Below are 22,602 nucleotides of genomic sequence, written 5' to 3'. Positions count from 1 at the left end.
CTCACAGGGCAGGGTGGCTGCGAGCGGGGGGGTCTGGGCGCCTCACAGGGAGGGTGGCCGAAAGCGAGGGGGTCTGGGCGCCTCACAGGGAGGGTAGCCGCGAGCGGGGGCAGTCTGGGCACCTCACAGGTAGGGTGGCCGTGAGCGGGGGGATCTGGGCGCCTCACAGGGGAGGGCGGCCGCGAGCAGGGGGGTCTGGGCGCCTCACAGGAAGGGCGGCCGCGAGCGGGTGGGGGTCTGGGCGCCTCACAGGGAGGGTGGCCATGAGCGGGTGGGGGTCTGGGCACCTCACAGGGAGGGTGGCCGTGAGCGGGGGGCTCTGGGCGCCTCACAGGGAGGGTGGCCATGAGCGGGGTGTCTGGGCGCCTCACAGGTAGGGCGGCCGCGAGCGGGTGGGGGTCTGGGCGTCTCACAGGGAGGGTGGCCGTGAGCTGGGGGGTCTGGGCGTCTCACAGGGTGGGGGGGGGGTCTGGGCGCCTCACAGGGAGGGTGGCCGTGAGCTGGGGGGTCTGGGCGTCTCACAGGGTGGGGGGGGTCTGGGCGCCTCACAGGGAGGGTGGCCGTGAGCTGGGGGGTCTGGGCGTCTCACAGGGTGGGGGGGGTCTGGGCGCCTCACAGGGAGGGCGGCTGTGAGCGGGGGTCTGGGCAGTACCTTGCCGTGCACACGCATCCAGCGACAGTACAAGGCGTGCTTACACAGGCGTGAGGCGCGGCCCAGCTCGTCCTTCCCCGTGGTGGCGTTGATGACCTCGAGGGCCGAGTCGCCCACCGTCCAGTTGACGCTGAAGTTGGGGGCCTTGCCTGGCTGCCGCGCCTCCGCGTTGCTGATGCCTGGAATGGGGCGAGAGCGGGAAGGTGACGCGGGTGCTGTGGGGACAGGTCTGAGTCGTCAGCCGGGCACACCCGCCCTCCCAGCAGCTCAGTTCGGTCCATCGGGCACACCCGCCCCCCCAGCAGCTCAGTTCGGTCCATCGGGCACATCCGCCCTCCCAGCAGCTCAGTTCGGTCCAGTGATGCAGCCCAGAAACACGCCCCTGTGGGGAGGCGAGCAGGTCCACAGAAACCCCAAAACCTGAGACTTCATGCACTGAGTTCCCTTGGGGCCAAAACTGCTGACATCCAGGAGCAGATGGGCTCCGTTTCCAGGTTAATTCAGGGGCCACGTGGCTGTGCACCTCAGCATGTTTGTGCTTGGGCCCTGCCGCCGGGGCCAGGCAGGTTCACACCCCTGCCCACACTCATGACACTCAAGACCCAGCAAACTTGCCTCTTAGCGAGTGTGTCGGTGCCTTCTCAGCAGGGTACAAGTCTCCTGTCTTAACCAGATAGAGGCTTGTGCTGTGGGGCTGACAGGTGGATGCCCTCAGGTCACTGAGGACTGAATGCAGGTGCCCACCATGGGCAGAGTGACGCAACCCCATGGACCCAGACACAGGCCAGAGTGCTTGCAACAAGAGCTGGCTTACGGTTGCAGTGCCGGACCTCAGGGAGCTCCCCGGGGCTCCTCGCTCTTGGTGACCCCCTCCTCCCCCTTGCACAGAGTGTTAAAGCCAGGGCAGCAGGTCCAGGCAGCCCAAGGCTGGCACCCAGGCCTCGCTCAGAAGCCTCACTTCTTCAGGGCAAAGCAGCATGAGAAGGAACTGGGAAAATTCATGCTTACAGGCCACCAATCTCAGGGATTCATTTCAAGGGACAATATGTGTTCAATGTGATGTCCTTGCCCCCTCCCCCAGATGTGCAGGGGAGGGGTGGGTGCCCACTGTGCCCAGCCTCCCCTTTGCCCCTCCACTGCCTGGTGGGTGCTGGCGTCTGAATCCACACTTGGATAGCACTGGGTGGAGCTTCCTGAAGACCCGGGTATTTTACACAGACCCCACAATGGAACCCCCGGGCTGGCTGCCCAGTGTGTCTTCCCCAGGTAGTCGGTGGGGGGGCGGGATTGCCACAGCAGAGGATAGGTACTGGGCACCGGAAGGGAGCTCGTGCTGGGAGCACTCCACCCTGGGTCACCTGCCCTTCTGAGGTGACTGCCAGAGTGACTTCAGGTCAGCAAGTGAACACTTGAAAAATGATGATTTGTCCCCAGGAAAGAGTACAGAATAAGAGGTGCACATCCCCTCGAGTCATCTGCCCACAGAACTGCCTGGCCCTGCTACTTGTTCTGACTCACAAGTCCTCCTGGCTACAGTGGCCACCTCTGAGGGCTTTGTCCAAGCCCCACGCAGGGGGTCCAGCTGCCTGACTGGCTGCACGCCCTCCTCCCAGAGGCAGTGAAGAGCCTCACGGGAGCGGTGAGAGCCCTCAGTGGGGCCGAGTGGAGAACCACCGCACGCACAGAGCAGAGGTGCGCTGGTCCTGGCCTCCAGTGGCTTCTCCTGCAGCCCAGCCCGCCGACCTGCCTGTCTCCTCAGGTGTACACAGCACCCGCCTGCAGAATCCGCCCAGCAAGGCCAGTCCCCTGTGCAGGCCCCCACCGATGCCCAGGGCTGCTGCTCCCCAGCAGCCTGCCTCCAGCTTGGCCTGGGGGACTCGACAGCCGCTAGGCAGACAGACCCAGTTCCGAGAAAATCTTCATGGTTTTTTTCAAGGTTTCTGCCTTCTCCGTGAAACTGCTGAATCGTTTTTTTTTCATTCTAAGACATGAGCCCTGAATGATTTCACTTCCCATAAATGTTTTAACTAAATTATCGGACATCTCACAGAGTGAGCAAACCCTCAATAAACTGAGCCTCTGGCCCCAGAGTCTGCCCCATCCCTGCTCCTCCGCCACGGCAGCCACCAGCAGCCCGACACCACATCACTGATCACTGCTGCCTGCCTTAGTATGTGTTACACAAGTGCTTTCCAGACCTTCGAATTAACGTGTGATCTCTGTACTTACTAAAAACACGTATTCATAAGGCTTATTCCTTACATCCTCTCTGTTCTCAGAGTTACTTTCTCTCAGTTGTGTTTTCTCATATAGATCACTCTCTTCTGTGTTTATTTTCCTCAGAAGTTTGATGGCCATTCATTCACGTTTGTGAGTAAACATCTTGGTTGATGAACAGAGGCAGCTGGCATGGCCCTCCTGAGCCTCTTTCTGGGAAGGGCCTGCGCGTACAGGGAGAGCCTGGACCCACGTCCGTCTAGACCAAGAGTCCAGAGTCCAGCTTGGCCCCTGTCTGAATGTTGGCACGGGAGCCTCACCGTGGGCAGGACTCCCACCAGGGAAGCTCTGGCTTCGTTCCGGGTGTCCCAGGGCAGCACATCCTCGACACCAACCCTCTGCCCCCAGGCTGCTTCTACGCTGCGAGCTGGGGCCGCCTCAGGCAGTTTCATCGGCTGCTGGGTCTGGGGCAGCTGTCCCGAGCACATGTGCGCAGATGCAGGTGGTTCTGCAGGTCCCCTGGCCAGCACTGGGTGCACTCAAGGCCACAGCCTCTTGAGGACGGAGTCAGGAAGAGTGGCTCGGGGAAGAAAGGCGGTCTGTTTAGGTACAACTTGTGGGGAATCTCATAATGGGACAGAATCTTCTGTGAATGAATGGATCATTTCAGTTCAGTTCAGTCGCTCAGTCGTGTCCAACTCTTTGCGACCCCGTGAATCGCAGCATGCCAGGCCTCCCTGTCCATCACCAACTCCCAGAGTTCACTCAAACTCACGTCCATCAAATCGATGATGCCATCCAGCCATCTCATCCTCTGTTGTCCCCTTCTCCTCCTGCCCCCAATCCCTCCCAGCATCAGAGTCTTTCCCAATGAGTCAACTCTTCGCATGAGGTGGCCAAAGTACTGGAGTTTCAGCCTTAGTATCATTCCTTCCAAAGAAATCCCAGGGCTGATCTCCTGTAGAATGGACTGGTTGGATCTCCTTGCAGTCCAAAGGACTCTCAAAAGTCTTCTCCAACATCACAGTTCAAAAGCATCAATTCTTCGGCACTCAGCCTTCTTCACAGTCCAACTCTCACATCCATACATGACCACTGGAAAAACCATAGCCTTGACTAGACAGACCTTTGTTGGCAAAGGAATGTCTCTGCTTTTTATTATGCTGTCTAGGTTGGTCATAACTTTCCTTGCAAGGAGTAAGCATCTTTTAATTTCATGGCTGCAGTCACCATCTGCAGTGATTTTGGAGCCCAAAAAAATAAAGTCTGACACTGTTTCCACTGTTTCCCCATCTATTTCCCATGAAGTGATGTGACCAGATGCCATGATCTTCGTTTTCTGAATGTTGAGCTTTAAGCCAACTTTTTCACTCTCCTCTTTCACTTTCATCAAGAGGCTTTTGAGTTCCTCTTCACTTTCTGCCATAAGGGTGGTATCATCTGCATATCTGAGCTTATTGATATTTCTTCCCACAATCTTGATTCCACCTTGTGCTTCTTCCAGCCCAGTGTTTCTCATTATGTACTCTGCATATAAGTTAAAGAAGCAGGGTGACAATATACAGCCTTGATGTACTCCTTTTCCTATTTGGAACCAGTCTGTTGTTCCATGTCCACTTCTAACTGTTGCTTCCTGACCTGCATACAGGTTTCTCAAGAGGCAGGTCAGGTGGTCTGGTATTCCCATCTCTTGAAGACTTTTCCATAGTTTATTATGATCCACACAAAAGCTTTGGCATAGTCAATAAAGCAGAAATAGATGTTTTTCTTGAACTCTCTTGCTTTTTCGATGATTCAGTGGATGTTGGCAATTGGATCTCTGGTTCCTCTGCCTTTTCTAAAACCAGCTTGAACAACTGGAAGTTCACAGTTCACGTATTGCTGAAGCCTGGCTTGGAGAATTTTGAGCATTACTTTACTAGTGTGTGAGATGAGTGCAATTGTGTGGTAGTTTGAGCATTCTTTGGCACTGCCTTTCTTTGGGATTGGAATGAAAACTGACCTTTTCCAGTCCTGTGGCCATTGCTGAGTTTTCCAAATTTGCTAACATATTGAGTGCAGCACTTTTACGGCATCATCTTTCAGGATTTGAAATAGCTCAACTGGAATTCCATCACTTCCACTAGCTTTGTTCGTAGTGATGCTTTCTAAGGCCCACATGACTTCACATTCCAGGATGTCTGGCTCTAGGTCAGTGATCACACCATCGTGATTATCTTGGTCATGAAGATCTTTTTTGTACAGTTCTTCTGTGTATTCTTGCCACCTCTTCTTAATATCTTCTGCTTCTGTTAGGTCCATACCATTTCTGTCCTTTGTCGAGCCCATCTTTGCATGAAATGTTCCCTTGGTATCTCTAATTTTCTTGATGAGATCTCTAGTCTTTCCCATTCTGTTGTTTTCCTCTATTTCTTTGCATTGATTGCTGTGGAAGGCTTTCTTATCTCTTCTTGCTATTCTTTGGAACTCTGCATTCAGATGCTTATATCTTTCCTTTTCTCCTTTGCTTTTCACTTCTCTTCTTTTCACAGCTATTTGTAAGCCTCTCCAGACAGCCATTTTGCTTTTGTGCATTTCTTTTCCATGGGGATGGTCTTGATCCCTGTCTCCTGTACAATGTCACGAATCTCCGTCCATAGTTCATCAGGTACTCTATCAGATCTAGTCCCTTAAATCTATTTCTCACTTCCATTGTATAATCATAAGGGATTTGATTTAGGTCATACTGAATGATTAGTGGTTTTCCCTACTTTCTTCAATTTAAGTCTGAATTTGGCAATAAGGAGTTCATGATCTGTGCCACAATCAGCTCTCGGTCTTGTTATTGCTTACATTATTTTCTTTGGCAATTCCATGACTCTTCGACATAAGATCAAAATCAAGGGTTACTCTTCAGTAATACTTAAACCTTAGAATTGCACCATTTTACATTAAAACTAGACATGGTCAGTTAACTAACTGTATAAATATTTTTCACATGAAAGTGCTAGTCACTCAGTCATGTCCAACTGTTTGCAATCCCATGGACTATAGCCTGCCAGGCTTCTCTGTCCATGAGATTCTCCAGGCAAGAATACTGAAGTGAGTAGCCATTTCCTCCTTCAGGGGATCATACCACCTCAGGGATTGAACCCACGTCTCCTGCATTGTAGGCAGATTGTTTACCGTCTGAGCCACCAGGGAAACTCCATAAATACTTTTCATATTCTAAGTTAAATAAACTACCATCTTTAGCAAGAATGGAGAAAATAAAGCTACAAGACAGCAGGCAGTCCAAGGTTTAGCACCAGCCATGTACTTTCTTAGGGCAGGGAGCCCACATGGGCCCAGGAGATCCTGTCTGTAAGTCTGTGGGGTCAATACTCCCGCAGGACAGACACCCAGAAGGAGCCTGTGTTTCCGGGGCTGCAAAGTGAGAACTGGGGTAACGAGCTAACCACAGGCTACTGTGCAGAAAACAGTAAAAGCAGCAAAAGCTTGGTGGTCCTGAGAGTGTGTCTGCTGCTGTATATCCAGCATGCTGAGTCAGAGCTTTTAGAGCAAAAGCATGAAAAACTGTGAACTGGCCTAGTAACGGACACAAGGGAAACAGGAAACTTGGCTGGCGGCGCTGGTACTTCTCTTGCTTCTCTTGTAAGGGTGCTTCCTGTGCCACACATGGTGTGATCAGATGCATCACACACACAGTGAAGAGTGACGGATGCCTGGGGGACCAGGGCTCCTGTTACAGAGGCTACTGTTCACTCATTAAATGGCCAGGACAACGTGTAGTTACAATCTGGACTGAGTGTGGCCTTCATTCTGCAAACACACGAAACCCCGAGCAGAGCTAAAGGGGAAGGAAATCAAGTGCACAGCACAGTAATGGCCACTCAGTCCGTCGGCCAGGCCGTGTGTCCCGGGCCTGCAGCCCCTGGAGTGGAGCACCTGGGGATGTCCATCTCATTTCCCCTGGGCTGATGGAGGGGGTGGGAACCAATGGGAAACATGAGTCTGTGAGGGCAAGGCAGCCACACACACCCATTCTGTCATCTTCAGCTCCCCAACCCCAGACACAGATTGTGAGACTGTGGGCTCCACCTGGTGGACCTCAGGCCAAATCAGACCCCCTTCTTACACCAGCTTGGGGTGGGGGGTGTTTAAAGCACCAACTTAGGCGAAATACTGGGTGCTCCGGTCCACAAGGTGAAATGCACGCTGCTGACAACCTGGCCCAGAGGACAGGGGATCAAGCCAGCCTCATCCCAAGAACAGGGCTGGTGGGTGGAAGGGAAAGTGCCCCCACCCCAAGCAACACGCCCTGAGGATGAGAGGGGAGCTCCAACTCTGGTGCAGGGGGAAAAGGACATCTGGGCAGGGCAGGGAGGGCAGCAGATCCCAGGACAGACACAGAACATGCAGCTCCACGGGACGCACCTCAGACAGGGTTCAAGTCCTCCATGTGCCATTATATCTACCGGTGTGGGCAAGAATCCCTTAGAAGAAATGGAGGACCCCTCAAAGTGAACAAGAGTCCTAAATGCAGTACTTGGGTACAATCTCAAAAATGACAGAATGAACTCAGTTCATTTCCAAGGCAACCATTCAACATCACAGTAATCCAAGTCTATGCCCCAACCACTAAAGCTGAATAAGCTGAACAGTTCTATGAAGATCTACAAGACCTTCTAGAACTAACACCAAAAAAAAAAAAAAAAAACCATGTTCTTTTCATCTGAGGGGACAGGAATGCAAAGCAGGAAGTCAAAAGATACTTGGAATAACAGGCAAGTTTGGACTTGGGAGTACAAAATGAAGTGGGGCAAAAGCTAACAGTTTTGCCAAGAGGACACACTGGTCATTAGCAAACATCCTTTTCTAAGAACACAAGAGATGACTCTATACACGGATATCGCCAGATAGTCAATACCGAAATCAGACTGAGTATATTCTTTACGGCAGAAGATGAAAAAGCTCTATACAGTCAGCAAAAACAAGACCAAGAGCTGACTATGGTTCAGATAATGAGCTCCTTATTGCAAAATTCAGGCTTAAATTGAAGAAAGCAGGGAAAACTACTAGGGCATTCAGGTATGACCTAAATCAAATCCCATATGATTATACAGTGGAAGTGAGAAATAGATTCAAGGGATTAGATCTGATAAGAGTGCCTGAAGAACTATGAACAGAGGCTCCTAACATTGTACAGGATGACCAAAATCATCCCAAAGAAACAGAAATGCAAGAGAGCAAAGTGGTTGTCTGAGGAGGCCTTACAAATAGCTGAGAAAATAAGAGAAGAAAGGCAAAGGAGAAAGGGGAAAATACGCCCAAGTGAAGGCACAGTTCCAGAGAACAGCAAGGACAGACAGGAATGCCTTCTTAGGTTACCAGTGCAGAGAAAGAGAGGAAACAACAGACTGGGGAAGACTAGAGATCTCTTCAAGAAAACTGGAGATACCAAAGGAACATTTCATCCAAGGATGGGCACAATAAAGGACAGAAACGGTATGGACCTAACAGAAGCAGAAGATATTAAGAGGTGGCAAGAATACACACAACTATACAAAAAAGGTCTTAATGACCCAGATAACCTTGATGGTATGGTCACTCACCTAGAGCCATCCTGGAGGATGAAGTCTAGTGGGCCTTTGGAAGCATCACTACAAACAAAGCTAGTTGCGGCTGCTGCTACGTCGCTTCAGTCGTGTCTGACTCTGTGCGACCCCATAGACAGCAGCCCACCAGGCTCCCCATCCCTGGGATTCTCCAGACAAGAACACTGGAGTGGGTTGCCATTGCCTTCTCCAATGCATGAAACTGAAAAGTGAAAGGGAAGTCGCTCAGTCATGTCTGACTCTTAGCGACCCCATGGACTGCAGCCTACCAGGCTCCTCTGTCCATGGGATTTTCCAGGCAAGAGTACTGGAGTGGGGTGCCATTGCCTTCTCTGCAAAGCTAGTTGAGGGGATGGGATTTCAGCTGAGCTATTTCAACTCCTAAAAGATGATATTGTCAAAGTGCTACACTTAATATATCAGCAAATTTGGAAAACTCAGCAGGGGCCACAGGACTGAGAAAGGTCAGTTTTCATTCCAATTGCAAAAATGGCAATGCCAAAGAATGTTCAAACTACTGTACAATTGCACTCATTTCACATGTTAGCAAGGTAATGTTAAAAATCCTTCAAGCTAGGCTTCAGTAGTACACAAACTGAGAACTTCCAGATGTACAAGCTGGATTCAGAATAGGCAAGGGAATGAGAGATTAAATAGACAACATTCAGTGGATCATTGAGAAAGCAAGGGAATTCCAGAAAACACATCTACTTTTGCTTCACAGACTATGTTAAAGCTTGACTGTGTGGATCACAAGAAACTGTGGTAAATTCTTAAAGAGGTAGGAATACCAGACCACCTTACCTGCCTCTTGAGAAATATGTATGCAGGTCAAGAATCAACAGTTAGAACCAGACTTGGAACAACAGACTGGTTCCAAATTGGGAAAGGAGTACGTCAAGGCTGTATATTGTCACCCTGTTTATTTAACTTTTATGCAGAGTATATCATGCGAAATGCCAGGCTGGATGAATCACAAGTTGGAATCAAGACTTTCGAGAGAAATATCAACAACCTCAGATATGCAGATGATACAACTCTAATGGTAGAAGGCGAAGAGGAGAGTGAAAAAGTTGGCTTGAAACTCAACATTCAAAAAACTAAGATCATAGCATCTGGTCCCATCACTTTTTGGCAAATGGATGCGGAAACAATGGAAACAGTGACAGACTTTATTTACTTGGGCTCCAAAATCACTGTGGATGGTGACTGCAGCCGTGAAATTAAAAGATGCTTGCTCCTTGGAAGGAAAGTTGTGACAAATCTAGATAGTGTATTAAAAAGCAGAGACATCTCTTTGCCAACCAAGTCAAAGCTATGGTTTTTCCAGTAATCTTGTATGGATGTAAGAGTTGGATCATAAAGAAGGCTAAGCGCCAAGAATTGATGATTTCAAATTGTGGGCATGAAGAAGACTGTTGAGTCCCTTGGACAGCAAGGAGATCAAACCAGTCAATCCTAAAGGAAATCAACCCTGAATATTCATTGGAAGGACTGTTGCTGAAGCTCCAATACTTTGGGTACCAGATGCGATGAGCTGACTCATTAGAGAAGACTCTGATGCTGGGAAAGATTGAGGACACTGCGAGAAAGAGGCAACAGAGGACAAGATGGTTGGATGGCATCACCAACTCAACGGACATGAGCTTGAGCAAACTCGGGGAGACGGTAAAGGACAGGGAAGCCTGGCATGCTGCAGTTCATGGGGTTACAAAGAATCAGATACGACTGAGCGACTCAACAACAGCAATAATAACTAGTGATTCTGGGCATCTCTTCCTGTTGACCATCCATGTCTTCTTTAGAAAAATGTCTGTTCAGGATTTCAGCCCAAATTTTGTTTGTTTTTTTAGTACTGAGTTGTATGCACTTTTTGTACACATTGGATATTAACCTCTGATCAGTTGTATCATTAGCAAATATTTTCTCCCAGTTGGTAGGTTGTCTTTTCATCTTGTTGATGGTTTCCTTTGCTATGCAAAAGCTTTTAAGTTTAATTAGGTCCCATTTGTTTAATTTTGCTTTTATTTCTTTCCTCTTCAGAGACTGATCCAAGAAAATACTGCTATGACCTTTATAAAAGAGGGTTCCACCTAGGTTCTCTTCTAGGAGTTTTATGGTTTCAGTTCTTACAATTAGGTCTTTAGAAACCATTTTGAGTTTATTTTTGGGTATGGTGTGAGGGTGTGTTCTAATTCACTGACTGCAGGCGGCTGTCCAGCTTTCCTAACACCACTTGCTGAAGAGACTGTCTTTTCTCTATTGTATATTCTTGCTTCCCTCCTCAAAGATTAATTGATTACAGGTGTGTGGGTTAGTTTCAGGGCTCTCTATTCTGTTCCACTGATCTATGCATCTCTTTTTGTGCCAATTCAACACTGTTTTGATTAATGTAGCTTTGTTGTATAGTCTGAAGTCAGGAAGCACGATTCCTCAAGTTTTATTCTTTTTTCTCAAGATTGTCTTGCCAATTCAGGGTCTTTTGTGGTTCCAGAGAATTTTAAGATTATTTGATCTAGATCTGGAAAATGTCATGGGCATTTTGATAGAGACTGCATTGTATCTGTAGCTGTCTTTGGATAGAATGGCCATTTTAATAATATTAATACTTCCAATCAAAGAGCATCACCCTCAATTTCCTTCATCAATGCTTTATAATTTTCAGGTCTTTCAGATCCTTGGTTAAGTTTATTTTTTTCTCCTTGATTTCTCCTAGAAGAAAATACTTCTAGGTATTTTATTCTTTTTGATGCATTTTAAATGGAATTCTTTTTCAATTTCCTCTTTCTGATACTTTATTATTAGTGTGTGTGCTGTGTGCTGCCAGGCTCCTCCGTCCATGGGGTTTCCAGGCAAGAAAACTGGAGTGGGTTGCCATGCCCTCCTGCAGGGGATCTTCCCAACCCGGGGACTGAAACCGCACCTCTCATGTCTCCTGCACTGACAGGTTGGCTCCTCACTACCTGCACCGCCTGGGAAGTCACTGTCAGCGGGCGCTGAAGGATCGATGCTTCTGAACTGAGGTGTTGGAGAGACTCCTGAGAGTGCCTGGGCTGTGAGGAAACTGTGGTGTTGGGGAAGACTCCTGAGAGTGCCTGGACTGCAAGGAAACCGTGGTGTTGGGGAAGACTTCTGAGAGTGCCTGGGACTGCAAGGAAACTGTGGTGTTGGGGAAGACTCCTGAGAGTGCCTGGGACTGCAGGGAGATCCAGCCAGTCCATTCTGAAGGAGATGGGCCCTGGGATTTCTTTGGAGGGAATGATGCTGAAGCTGAAACTCCAGTACTTTGGTCACCTCATTCGAAGAGTTGACTCATTGGAAAAGACTCTGATGCTGGGAGGGATTGGGGGCAGGAGAAGGGGACGACAGAGGATGAGATGGCTGGATGGCATCACTGACTCGATGGACGTGATTCTGAGTGAACTCCGGGAGTTGGTGATGGACAGGGAGGCCTAGCGTGCTGCGATTCATGGGGTCGCAAAGAGTGGGACACGACTGAGCAACTGAACTGAACTGAACTGAACTGATAGTAATCTTGGCTTCTGCAACCTTGCTGAATTCACTTATTAGTTATAATAGTATTTGGGTGGAGACTTTAGGGTTCTCTGTAGAGATTATCAGATCATCTGCAAACAGTGAGTTTTACCTCTTCCCTTCCAACCTAGGTACCTTCTATTTCTTTTTCTTGTCTGACTGCTGTGGCGAAGACTTCCAAAAGTGTATTAAATAGAAGTGGCAAGAGTATTTCCACTTGTGTTCTTTCTGAATTTAATAGGAAAGCTTTCAGCTTTTCACCATTATTATATTGGCTGTGGGTTTGCTGTAAATGACCTTTATATAGTTGAGCTATGTTCCCTCTATGCTCACTTTAATGAAAGCTTTAATCATGAATGCACATTGAATTTTTTCAAATGCTTGAGTCTATTGAGATGATCATATGATTTTTCTCTTTCATTTTGTTAATGTGGTATATATCACATTGACTGACATGTGAACATTAAACCATCCTTGTGACCCTAAAGTAAATCAATTTGACCATGATACATGATGGTCAAATTGCTGGATTTTAATGTATTGCTGGATTTGGCTTGCTAATATTTTGTTGGGGAATTTTCCATCTATATTCATCGAAGATATTGGCTCAAAGTTTTGTTTCTTTATAGCATCTTTGGTTTTAGCATCAGGGCAATGGTGGCCTCATAGAATCAGTTTGGGAGTGTTTCATCCTCTTCAATTTGGGGGAATAGTTTAAGAAGGATTCGTGGAAGTTCTCCTTTGTATGTTTCGTAGAATTCCCCTGTCAGGTCTTGAACTTTTGTTTGCTAGTTTTTTTTTCTAATTACAAATTCAATTTCACTTCTAGTGACTGGTCTATTCAAATTGTCTGTTTATTCTTGACTCCATCTCGCCAGGCTGTGTGCTTATAGAAATTTGTCCACTTTCTAGATTGTCCAATTTGTTGGCATATAACCATTCACAGTACTCTTATGATCTTTTGTATTTTTGTGGTATTTTTTGCCATTTCCCCTCTTTCACTTATCTTGTTTATTTGGATCCTCTCTCTTGTCTTCTTGATGAGTCTGACTAAAAGTTATCAACTTTGTGTGTCTGTACCAAAAAACCAGCTCTGGCTTTCGTTTATCTTTTCTATTGCTTTTTAAAAACTATGTTTAAATTTCTCTCTCTGATCTTTATTACTTCCTTCCTTCTGATTTTGGGCATCATTTGTTCTTTTTCTAAATTTTTAGATGGCAGCTTAAGTTGTTTACTTGAACTTTTTCTTCCTACCTGAGGAAGGGCTGTGTTGCCATGAATTGGCCTTTAGTGCTACTTTTGCTGCATGCCATATATTTTGGAAAGTTGTGTTCCATTTTCATTTATTTTCTGATTTCCTCTTTGATTTCATCACTGACCCATTGTTTTTTTAGTAGCATGTTGTTTTGTGTCCACAGATTTGTTTTCTGTTTCTCTATCAGTGGTTGATTTCTAGTTTCATACTACTATGGGCAGAAGAAAAATCTGATGTAATTTCTGCCCTCTAAGACTGCTGAAGTTCGTTGTGTGACGTAGTATGTAATCTATTCTGGAGAACATTCCATGTGCACTTAGAAGAATGCATGTTCTCCTGGTTTGGGACATAATGTCTTATAGATATCAATCAAGCCCAACCAGTCTAGTCTGTAATTTAAGACCGCCTCTGCCTCACTGATTTTCTTTCTGATCTGTCCACTGGTGTCAGTGGAAGGTTAAAGTCATCTATTATTGTATTGTTGTCAGTTTGCTCCTTTACACCTGTTAGTATTTGCTTTATAAATTTAGGTGCTCCTGTATATGTTAACATATTATTGACTGAGGGTTTTTTGCAGAAACTAATTCCTGTGGCTGGCAATTTGTTATATAAGTAAATATTGAAACACTCCAGTTAATAACATTCAGGTAACAAAAGGCGTATTATCTCTAGTCAATACGTGGTTAAAGAATGTTATATCTTCCTCTTGTATTGATTTCCTTTATCACTGTATAATGCCATTCTTTGTCTTTGTAAATAGTCTTTGTTTTAAAGTCTACTTTGTTTGATATGAGTATTGCTATCTCCTTTTTCTTGTTGTCTCTATTTATATATCTTTTTCCATCCCCTTTCTGTCTGTCTGTGTTTTACCCTGAAGTGAGTCTCTTGTAGGCAGCATATTGAAGGGTCTGTTTATTATCCAATTACCACCCTATGTCCTTTAATCAGAGTATTTAGTCCATCAACACTTAAAGTAATTACTGATATGTACGTTTTTATTGCCCTTCTGTTACTAGTTTTCCAGTTGTTTTCATAGTTCTTCTATGTTCTTTTCTTCTTTTTGCTTCTCCTGTCATGCTCTGGTGATTTTCTTTAGTAGTACGGCTGCAATCCATGGGGTCACAAAAGAGTGACTAAACAAAAGCAATGCTTAGGTTCCTTTCTTTTTGATTTTTGTGAGTCTATTGTAGCTTTTGGATTTGTTGTTACCTTGGGGTTCATATGTGTTGACCCATAATTATATCTACTAGGTGTACACTGATAAGTCATTTAAGTTCAAACACACTGAAAGAGCTACATTCTACACTCTCCTTCCCCACATTTTGTGTTTTTGATATCATATTTTACATCGTCCATGCTTATCCCTTTACTGTTTTATGCTGTCAATTATGGTTGAATATTTACTATATCTGATAACAATATAAGTTGTTTTACAAATAGTTAAATCAAGATTATATATACATTAAAATGTTTGTCATTCAGACAGATATTAGGGGTTCACACTAATTTCTAATTCCTCAGAACTGATAAATGGGTGAAAAACATTAACCAAGTTTGAATAGGGGGAAATGTTCATTTCTTTGTGATTGATCTGTTTTGTTATGAATGGAAATTGTCATACTCTATGAGTTCTAAGCTGAAAAGCATGTCTGCCACTGGACAGAAATATGGGCATCATCATATATAACTCTATTCAGTGTCACTTCTTTTCCCATCAACTCGCTGTTAAAAGTTTATGAATATGCATACAAATAATATCAAAACTCACTATAAAATGCATTATTTAAGACAGTAGCATTTTAATCCATAACTTGCTATGGAAAATATAAATAAATAAGCCTAGTTTTTTTCATTTTTTTGTTTTCCTAATCAAATTACAATATTCCTGTACTTTATTTTTCACTGTTTATATAACTAAGTTACTACCTAAGGTAGAAGGCAGCACACCCTGCAAAGTCTTCACTATGTTAAGGTCAGATAATCAATTTTTTTATCCCAAAAGACACAACTAATACAGTACAGAGAATTACCACTCAATATTAGCAGCTGTTTTTGTTAAGATGAGCTTTTATGGGGAATACTACAATAATGGAGTAGGAAGGAAACAGAATTTCATGTATCTCTATCTGTGAATTCTGTGAAAGCCCCACAGGTTGTTTTTTTTTTTTTAACTTATCATTTATTTTTAATACACATAACACGTATCTATTCTTCTTTAAATTATTTTCCCAATTAGGCCATTACAGAATATGGAGCAGAGTTCCTTGTGCTATACAGTGGGTCCTTGTTGGTTATCCATTTTAAATGTAACAGTGTGTATACATGTCCACTCCAAACTCCCTAACTATCCTTTCCCCCCACTTCCTCCTTGGTAACCACATGTTCATTCTCAGTCTGTGAGTCTGTTTTGTAAATAAGTCCGTTTGTGTCGTTTCTTTTTGGAGTCCACAAAAGCAGTATCATATCACTTCTCCTCCTTTGTCTGGCTACTGCACTCAGATGACAATCTCTAGATCCAGCCATGTTGCTGTAAATGGCGCTATTTCATTCTTTTTACGGCTGAGTAACATTCCACCACGTCTTCTTTATCCATTCATCTGTCGATGGACATTTAGGTTGCCTCCATACCTTAGCGACTGTAAACAGTGCTGCTGTGAATGCTGGGGGTGCATGTGTCTATTTTCCTTTACGGTTTATCGTAGTCATAGTTGCTTTTATATTTTTTCGGTCATTTAATTACATACTGGATTATTTAAGTGATCGCCTTACTCCATATTTGCCTTCCTAATGGGATTTTCTCTTTCCTATATTTTCTTACTTCTTTTCCCATTTAGAGAAAGCCATTCAATAATTCCTTTAGGGTACATTCAGTACTGCTGGAATTCTAGTTTTTGCTTGTCTGAGAAATTCTTCATCTCCTCTTCTATTCTAATCTTGCTGGGAAGCATATCCTGGGTTGTATGTTCTTCCCTTTCAGCCCTGTGAATATCCTGTGCCACTCTTTTCTGGCTGCTGATAGCCTTACCAGGAATCTCATGTAACCAACTCCTTGTTTTTCTCTTGTTGCCTTAAGAATTCTTTAGCTTTTGCCAATTTAATGATGTGTTGGTGTGGGTTTGATTGGGTTCATCTTGTTCGGGACTTTTTGTGCTTCCTGTACCTGGATATCTGTTTCCTTCTTTACGTTTGAAAAGTTTTCAGCCATAATTTCCTTGAATACACTTTTTACCCCTCCTTCTCCTTCTAGAACTCCTACAACATGAATGCTGGCACATTTGACGTTACCCCAGAGACCCCATGTGTCCCACTCGTTTTTGTTTTGTTTTGTTGTCTTTCTGTCTGCTGCTCTGGTTGGGTGAGTTCCATTACTCTCTCTTGTGGACCATTTCTGTGTTCTCCTGGGTCATTCTGTCTATTATCCATGGCTTCTAGAGTGCTATTTAATTTCAGATATTGAATCATCTATTTCTGATTGGGGCTTCATTAAATTTTCCATTTCCTGTGCTTTTGTTCAGGCGGTAGGTGAGCCCCACATGCTCACCCCACCACCCTGTGCTCTTTCTCTGTGTGTTACTGTTTTGTGACACTGTTGGCAGTGAGATCGGCATAGTGGGTCTCACCCCACGACCCCGGGCATCCTGGCTGTGACCACGACAGTCAAGCCTCTTGGTATTCCTCGCTGAGTTCTCTCAGTGTGCCTGACAGCAAGCGGGGCCAGTGGAGGAGAGCCAGCAGCCAGAGCTGCCCTGCACTTGCAGGTGCTGGATTTGAAACTAATCTGAAAAGGAGAGACAAGAGCATTCAGAAGGATGGGAACGCGCATCACGCGAGTGCCCAAGGCAAAGGTTCACCTCCAGGAAGTTCTTTCTTAAACACACACTTTTCATGCTGAAATTAAAGTAAAATTCTCATTCTTAACCTCGACGGCATTTTCAAACACAGTCTGCTGATAAACCTTTTAATAAGTCCATCTAGATCTGCTCCAGTTTCCAGGGAACCTCATTCAGTCACCTCAACCTTTCTCTGTGTGGCATTCAGGTCCGTTTCTCTTGCTCCCTGCAGACACTACCGTTCTCTCATGGCTGTTACACGGCTTTCTCGTTCCAACATGGGAATGACCTGCGATAAACTATGAGGTGAAAAAGAGCAACGAACAGGGCATGACCTGCTAGGCACATAGCCGTGCACCAGGTGTGCGCAGCAGGAGGACTGGGAGGGGACAGCCCAGGTGGACCTGGCCACTCACTGACTGTGGGGACTCCCTGTGAGCAAGCTGAGGGTGGTGCCATGGGCCCGTTTGAAAGGAGTGTGACCTCCTGCGTTACTGAGACACCGACACCCTCTCCTCCAGATTTCTCCTGTTTGAATCCTTTTGTCTGTGAAGATGCCCTGCGTGGTGTCTGTGGGCCTCAGGGCAATACTGGGGAGGAAGAGGGAAGAACAGGTCTTCCTTATTTGTAAGTTCACGTTTCTAACAAACATACGTGGTGAAACACTGTTCTCCAGCAGGTGCTCATAGATCCAGACGCACTCTGTACACAGACGACGTGATCAAAGCACACCGGACTTCATGGGTGAGCAAGCCGGTCAGTGCCCAGGACTCCTTCAGCAGGTGGTGGAGCAACACACCCAGAGTCACCCAACTGGGCACTGGGCAGCGGTGACTCCCGAGGAGCCCCCGGCACCACGCCTCTCACATATGATGTTCTCAGTGGCTGCAAACACTCTAGACAAGTGACAGCTGATTGAATCAAAGCATGCTTGCCCCACACACAAAGCACAGACCGGACAAGGAAAACTGTTTTCTGACTCGTGTGAGATTCACACCCAAACACACATCCAAGTACACCTGCTTCACATCTACCAGTGTACGTTCAACGGGAGGGACGCTACAATTTCAACTTACCATCAGATTTTATCCGTCTACTTTTATCTTTTTTCTCCTAAGAAGATAACGGTTTACAGTAGAGAGCTGTGAAACTGAATTTGGAGCAACTTTTTCTCCATTCCCGTGTGATCCATGTGCTCTAAGAGACATGCTTTCAAACAAAGCTCCACGTTGCTTTTCTCAGTTAGAGATGGGCTAGTAGCAAGACCACAGACCACGGCAAAACACACACACCAAGAGGCATTCTAGTTCACGGTTAGGGTTTTAGTTCTAGCTTTAAAAGTAGGTAAAGCGAGATTTCCAAAGGATAAAAATACCTTAACTGTGTCCTTTTAAGTAAAGGTGAACTGAGAAGTTAGGGCCCTTGAATTCAAAAGCTCTTGTTCACTTTACTGCTAGCCACTGACATTCTAGAAGAAAAACAATAAACAACCAGTAACCCAGGGCGCACTAGGCAGGTGCACGTCCCACTGAGAGACACCACTGCCTGCCACGGGCACACAGCCCCCTTGCCGACCTCCTGCAGAGCTCGTCTCTGTGGCCGTGAATCCTCTGTGGGCTGGCCTAGCATCATCTTGGGCAGCTGAGGCCTGTGGAGCTTCACGGCTCCTGCAAGCCTCTACAGTGGACGAAGGACTCAGCAGCACGAGTACGGGTGAGAAGAAAGCCCATAGGTGCCGCGTCTGGGCTCTAATTTCCCTGTAAATGGCGAGGTTTTCAACTGGCAAGAGAGGGGAACCTCGAGGGACCCACTTAAACGACCCATCCATTGCCTCCGCCCCTTTTGAATGGCCCAACACTCCCTGCCACCCCCCCACCTCAGTGCAGCCCCCACTGGTGTGTTACTCGTGAGACCTGCACGCTGCAGTCAGGAAGGGGGGGTACTTGCCACTGAGCAGAGGCTTGTTGAGGGTGTACAGCGGGGGCAGGTCCTCGATGTTGGAGATGCGCTGGTACATGGCCCTGGAGAGGTGGTCCCCGTGGTACAGGCTGCCCAGAATGATGCTGGAGAAGTAAATGGGCTCCACGAAGATGCTGAGCAGGGACCCCTGGATGCCCACCACATTCCACCTGGAGGCAGAGGAAGAGGCACTCAGCGTGGGGTCCCTTTGGCCTGGGCCCTCCATAGCACCATGCTCACATGGGCATACTGCTCATTCCATACAAGTGTTAACCAATTTAAAAGGCAGTTAAATAACTGACTTGGGTTCCCTGGTGGCTGAGCTGGTTAAGAATCTGCCTGCAATGCGGGAGGCCTGGGTTCGATCTCTGGGTTGGGAAGACCTGCTGGAGAAGGGAACGGCTATCCACTCCACTATTCTGGCCTAGAGAATTCCACAGACTGCATAGTCCATGGGGTCGCAAAGAGTCAGACACAACTGAACAACTTTCACTAAATAACTGACTTAGTTTAAAATTCTAAAGAGAAAAATCTACTTAATTATTTTATGCTGGAACGATCTTTTGCCTCCATGTTTCCCAAGATGACACATTTACTGAAGATTAGTTCTAAAAAGATATCGAGCCACGTTTCTTGTGAGAAAAATCAAAAGAAAAAATAAACCTTTATTTCATTACTTCTAATAAATAAAAAACGGCAGCTCCAGAAGGACGGAAACTGGTCTCTTCCTGCTCCCTGGTAGCGGCATCGACCGTTCTGACCCCGCATTTGGTGTGGGTGAGGTCACAGCACCAACCCTCCATGGCTTCGTCTCAGTGCCAACTCGAACATGGCCTCACCGCTCTGAGCCCCACAGACAGCAGGAAAGCAGCCCTCCATGGCCTCAGGGGTCCATGTCCCAGCACCCAGGGGGCAAAGCTCACTGGCTCTAGGGGTCTTCTCCCTCACACCCCTTCCCCGAGCCAGCAGCATGGGCATCCTCTGCTCCCTGCGGAGCTCCAGCCCTCAGCCAAGGGTCCCCAGTGCCCCCACCTTGGTCTGTGCAAAGTCCTCTCAGCTGCCACTGGAGCCCACCAGGTGCCCCCTCTGCTGAACCCCTGCAGACCTTACCATCTGTCCCCTACCTTCTCCCATCAACAGGCTCTAAGCGGGAGGGATTCGTCTGTTTAGCATACTAAAACATCCCAGCATTTAGGGACCTGGCCTCACAGCTCAGTGTGCGCTGACTGGACAAATCCTCGGCTCCCCCAACCCTCTAAGAAGGAAATTAGAGCACAGGGTTCCTCCTATCTAGCAAGGAACAATAGGGAAGGATTCAGTGCACACAAAACCCACAGGGAGCCCTTTCTTATGTAAATCAGAGTCTTGTCAGGGGGGTTAGGCCCCATTAAGCTGAATTCAGCCTCCTGGGGCAAACTTGAAAACCCTGCTCTTGCAGAAACTTATACGAGTTACAAGTCATTAATTTTGAACACATGCTTCGCAGGCGAATCCTAGGCCCCGATCGCTCCACGGAGGCCCTGGTGGGAAGTGGTCCACCCACTCGGCTCAGCTCCCCTGGGCGAGCCTCACGGGGAACACGGAGGCGCCGACTTTACCAGCAGCAAACACTCGTGGGATGTGTGCCGTACAAGCCCACCGCCCCCAGCAACCCCCTGTGAAAACTGGCTGTCCCCGTGACCCCACAGTCTCCCCACGGCAGGGGGGCTCACAGCCGATGCCCCTGGCCCCCTCTGTGTCTGGGGGAGGGGGAGGAGGCGGTGGTGGGGGACAGGGCTCTGCATGGTCGTGCACACTGCTGCCCTCAGGCAGGTGGTCTTTGCTTTCTCCCCAGCTCTGCGTGGAACACAGGCTGTGCTACCCCCTCCCATGGCCCAGTGAACAGAATTCACTCAGAGGTGAGAGCCCCGGGGACCCCTCACCGCCACCCCCCGACTGTGGTCTCACCCGAAGCCCACCCACTGCCCTGACCCCTCTGGAACCGGAACCATCTGTGGGAGGCAGCCCTGCCCTCTGTGAGACCCAGGCCAGCCCCCCAGACCTTGTTCATGGTGACCACGTGACTGCCAGAGGCAGGGGCAGCCCTCCAGGGGCACCAAAGATCGATCAGAGGGTGGGAGCTCAGCCCCGCCCCCACTTCCGGGGTTGAGTGAATCACCAAAGACCAAGGATTTAATCATCTGCAGGGAGATTCCAGAGGACAGGGCTGGGAGTGTCCTCCATCCACGCCCTGCTGCCTTAACCACTCAGCGAGACTTTTTCACTTGAGTGTCAAGAGCTGTGAAAAATGATGAGATTTTGATCGAAGTTATAGATTTGGAAGAAAATTAAACTATTAGAAATAATATTGGATTTGGCATATACATGCATGTTTTAGATTAGAAGACGGCCCCCGTCATTTTGTTTCCCTTCCTGGCTTGGTCTGGGGATACGGGATGAGCTGGGGTCCTTCCCCACCTTCCTGATCTGTAGAAATGACTGTATGTATGAAGAGGATACCTCCCCAGAATGCAGAGAACTCACTCAACGGTCTCCTGCAAGAGCTGCATCCTCTTTCTCTGCAGCCACCTCTTTGATTTTCTCCAATTTATTTAATTCTTGGGAGTGAGGGCGTGATTGGTTTACTTTTTCTTAATATATTTGGAATTCCATTCAAATTTCTTACACATGCTTGACTCAATTTTAGGAACATACACATTTCTACAAAGCTTTTATGTCATCTCGGTTTTAATGGTGTCTGTAACTCTCACTGCAGCCAGATGCGCACGTGTCCATTCCTACTATATCCTGACACCCTTTCCTCCTCCCCTGACTTGGCTGCACCCTTTGTCTTGGTCAGACTTCCAGAGGTCTGCCAATTTTATTACCTTTTTCAAAGCAGCACTCTGGGTTTCTGACTGTTCGCTGCTCATCGCTGCTGCATCGAGTACTAATGTCTGCTCTGTGTCCTTCCCTCCCTTCTGAGAATTTGGACTTGCTCTCTTGTTCTCAGCTGTGGTGTTTTATGTCGTTCACTTACGACCATCTCTGAACTTCCCCTGCAATTTCTTCTGTGAGTTGCTGAGGCTTGATGGATACACAGTGCCCTGCCTGGTGTTAGAGCACAGAATTTGGGGAGTCCTAGCATGTAAACACCTTCCTTGATTGGGAAGATCCCCTGGAGAAGGAAATGGCAACCCACTCCAGTATTCTTGCCTGAAGAATACCATGGACAGAGGAGCCTGGAAGGCTACAGTCCATGGGGTTGCAGAGAGTCAGACATGACTTAGCAACTAAACAACAAAACCCCCACTCCCAGCTCTCTAGTCTCCTCCCCCCTTGCTCCAGGCCTTCCTCTTGCCCCTCCTGCTCTGCCCCATCCCTGGGCCACCACTGACCTGCTTCTATCACATTCTAGAAATCTATAGCAATGGAATCACATGGTAAGCACTCCTTTGGTTCCTGGCATGCTGCACAGTTCTTCTGCGATGTGTCCACGTACCACTGACTGAACATGACAGCTTATTATGTCCCTTGCCTGAGCAGTGCCCCGAGGCACAGATACCCCCATTTAACCCT

The 22,602-nt window shown here is 47.2% G+C and overlaps 1 protein-coding gene across 8 annotated transcripts in view; it reads right to left on the bottom strand.

Annotated features, from left to right (window-relative positions):
* Window positions 1-22,602, bottom strand: part of ADARB1 (adenosine deaminase RNA specific B1) — a 116,498-nt gene that overhangs the window by 6,048 nt on the left and 87,848 nt on the right. For 5 of the 8 annotated variants that reach the window (XM_005202040.5, XM_005202041.5, XM_005202042.5 and 2 more), the window contains 2 exons: window positions 19,033-19,214; window positions 653-831 (listed from right to left, as the gene is read on the bottom strand). In XM_005202040.5, coding sequence (XP_005202097.1) covers window positions 653-831; window positions 19,033-19,214 — 361 coding nt within the window. Of the gene's footprint in view, window positions 1-652; window positions 832-18,460; window positions 18,554-19,032; window positions 19,215-22,602 lie in introns of those variants that run through there. The other 3 variants (XM_002685126.7, XM_024996862.2, XR_233448.5) reach the window with 2 other exon arrangements.

Source organism: Bos taurus, chromosome 1, assembly GCF_002263795.3.
Source record: "Bos taurus isolate L1 Dominette 01449 registration number 42190680 breed Hereford chromosome 1, ARS-UCD2.0, whole genome shotgun sequence".
In the NCBI taxonomy this organism is placed as follows: domain Eukaryota; kingdom Metazoa; phylum Chordata; class Mammalia; order Artiodactyla; family Bovidae; genus Bos; species Bos taurus.
Note: the sequence above shows the minus strand (reverse complement) of the source record. Positions and strands in the feature narration are given on the sequence as shown.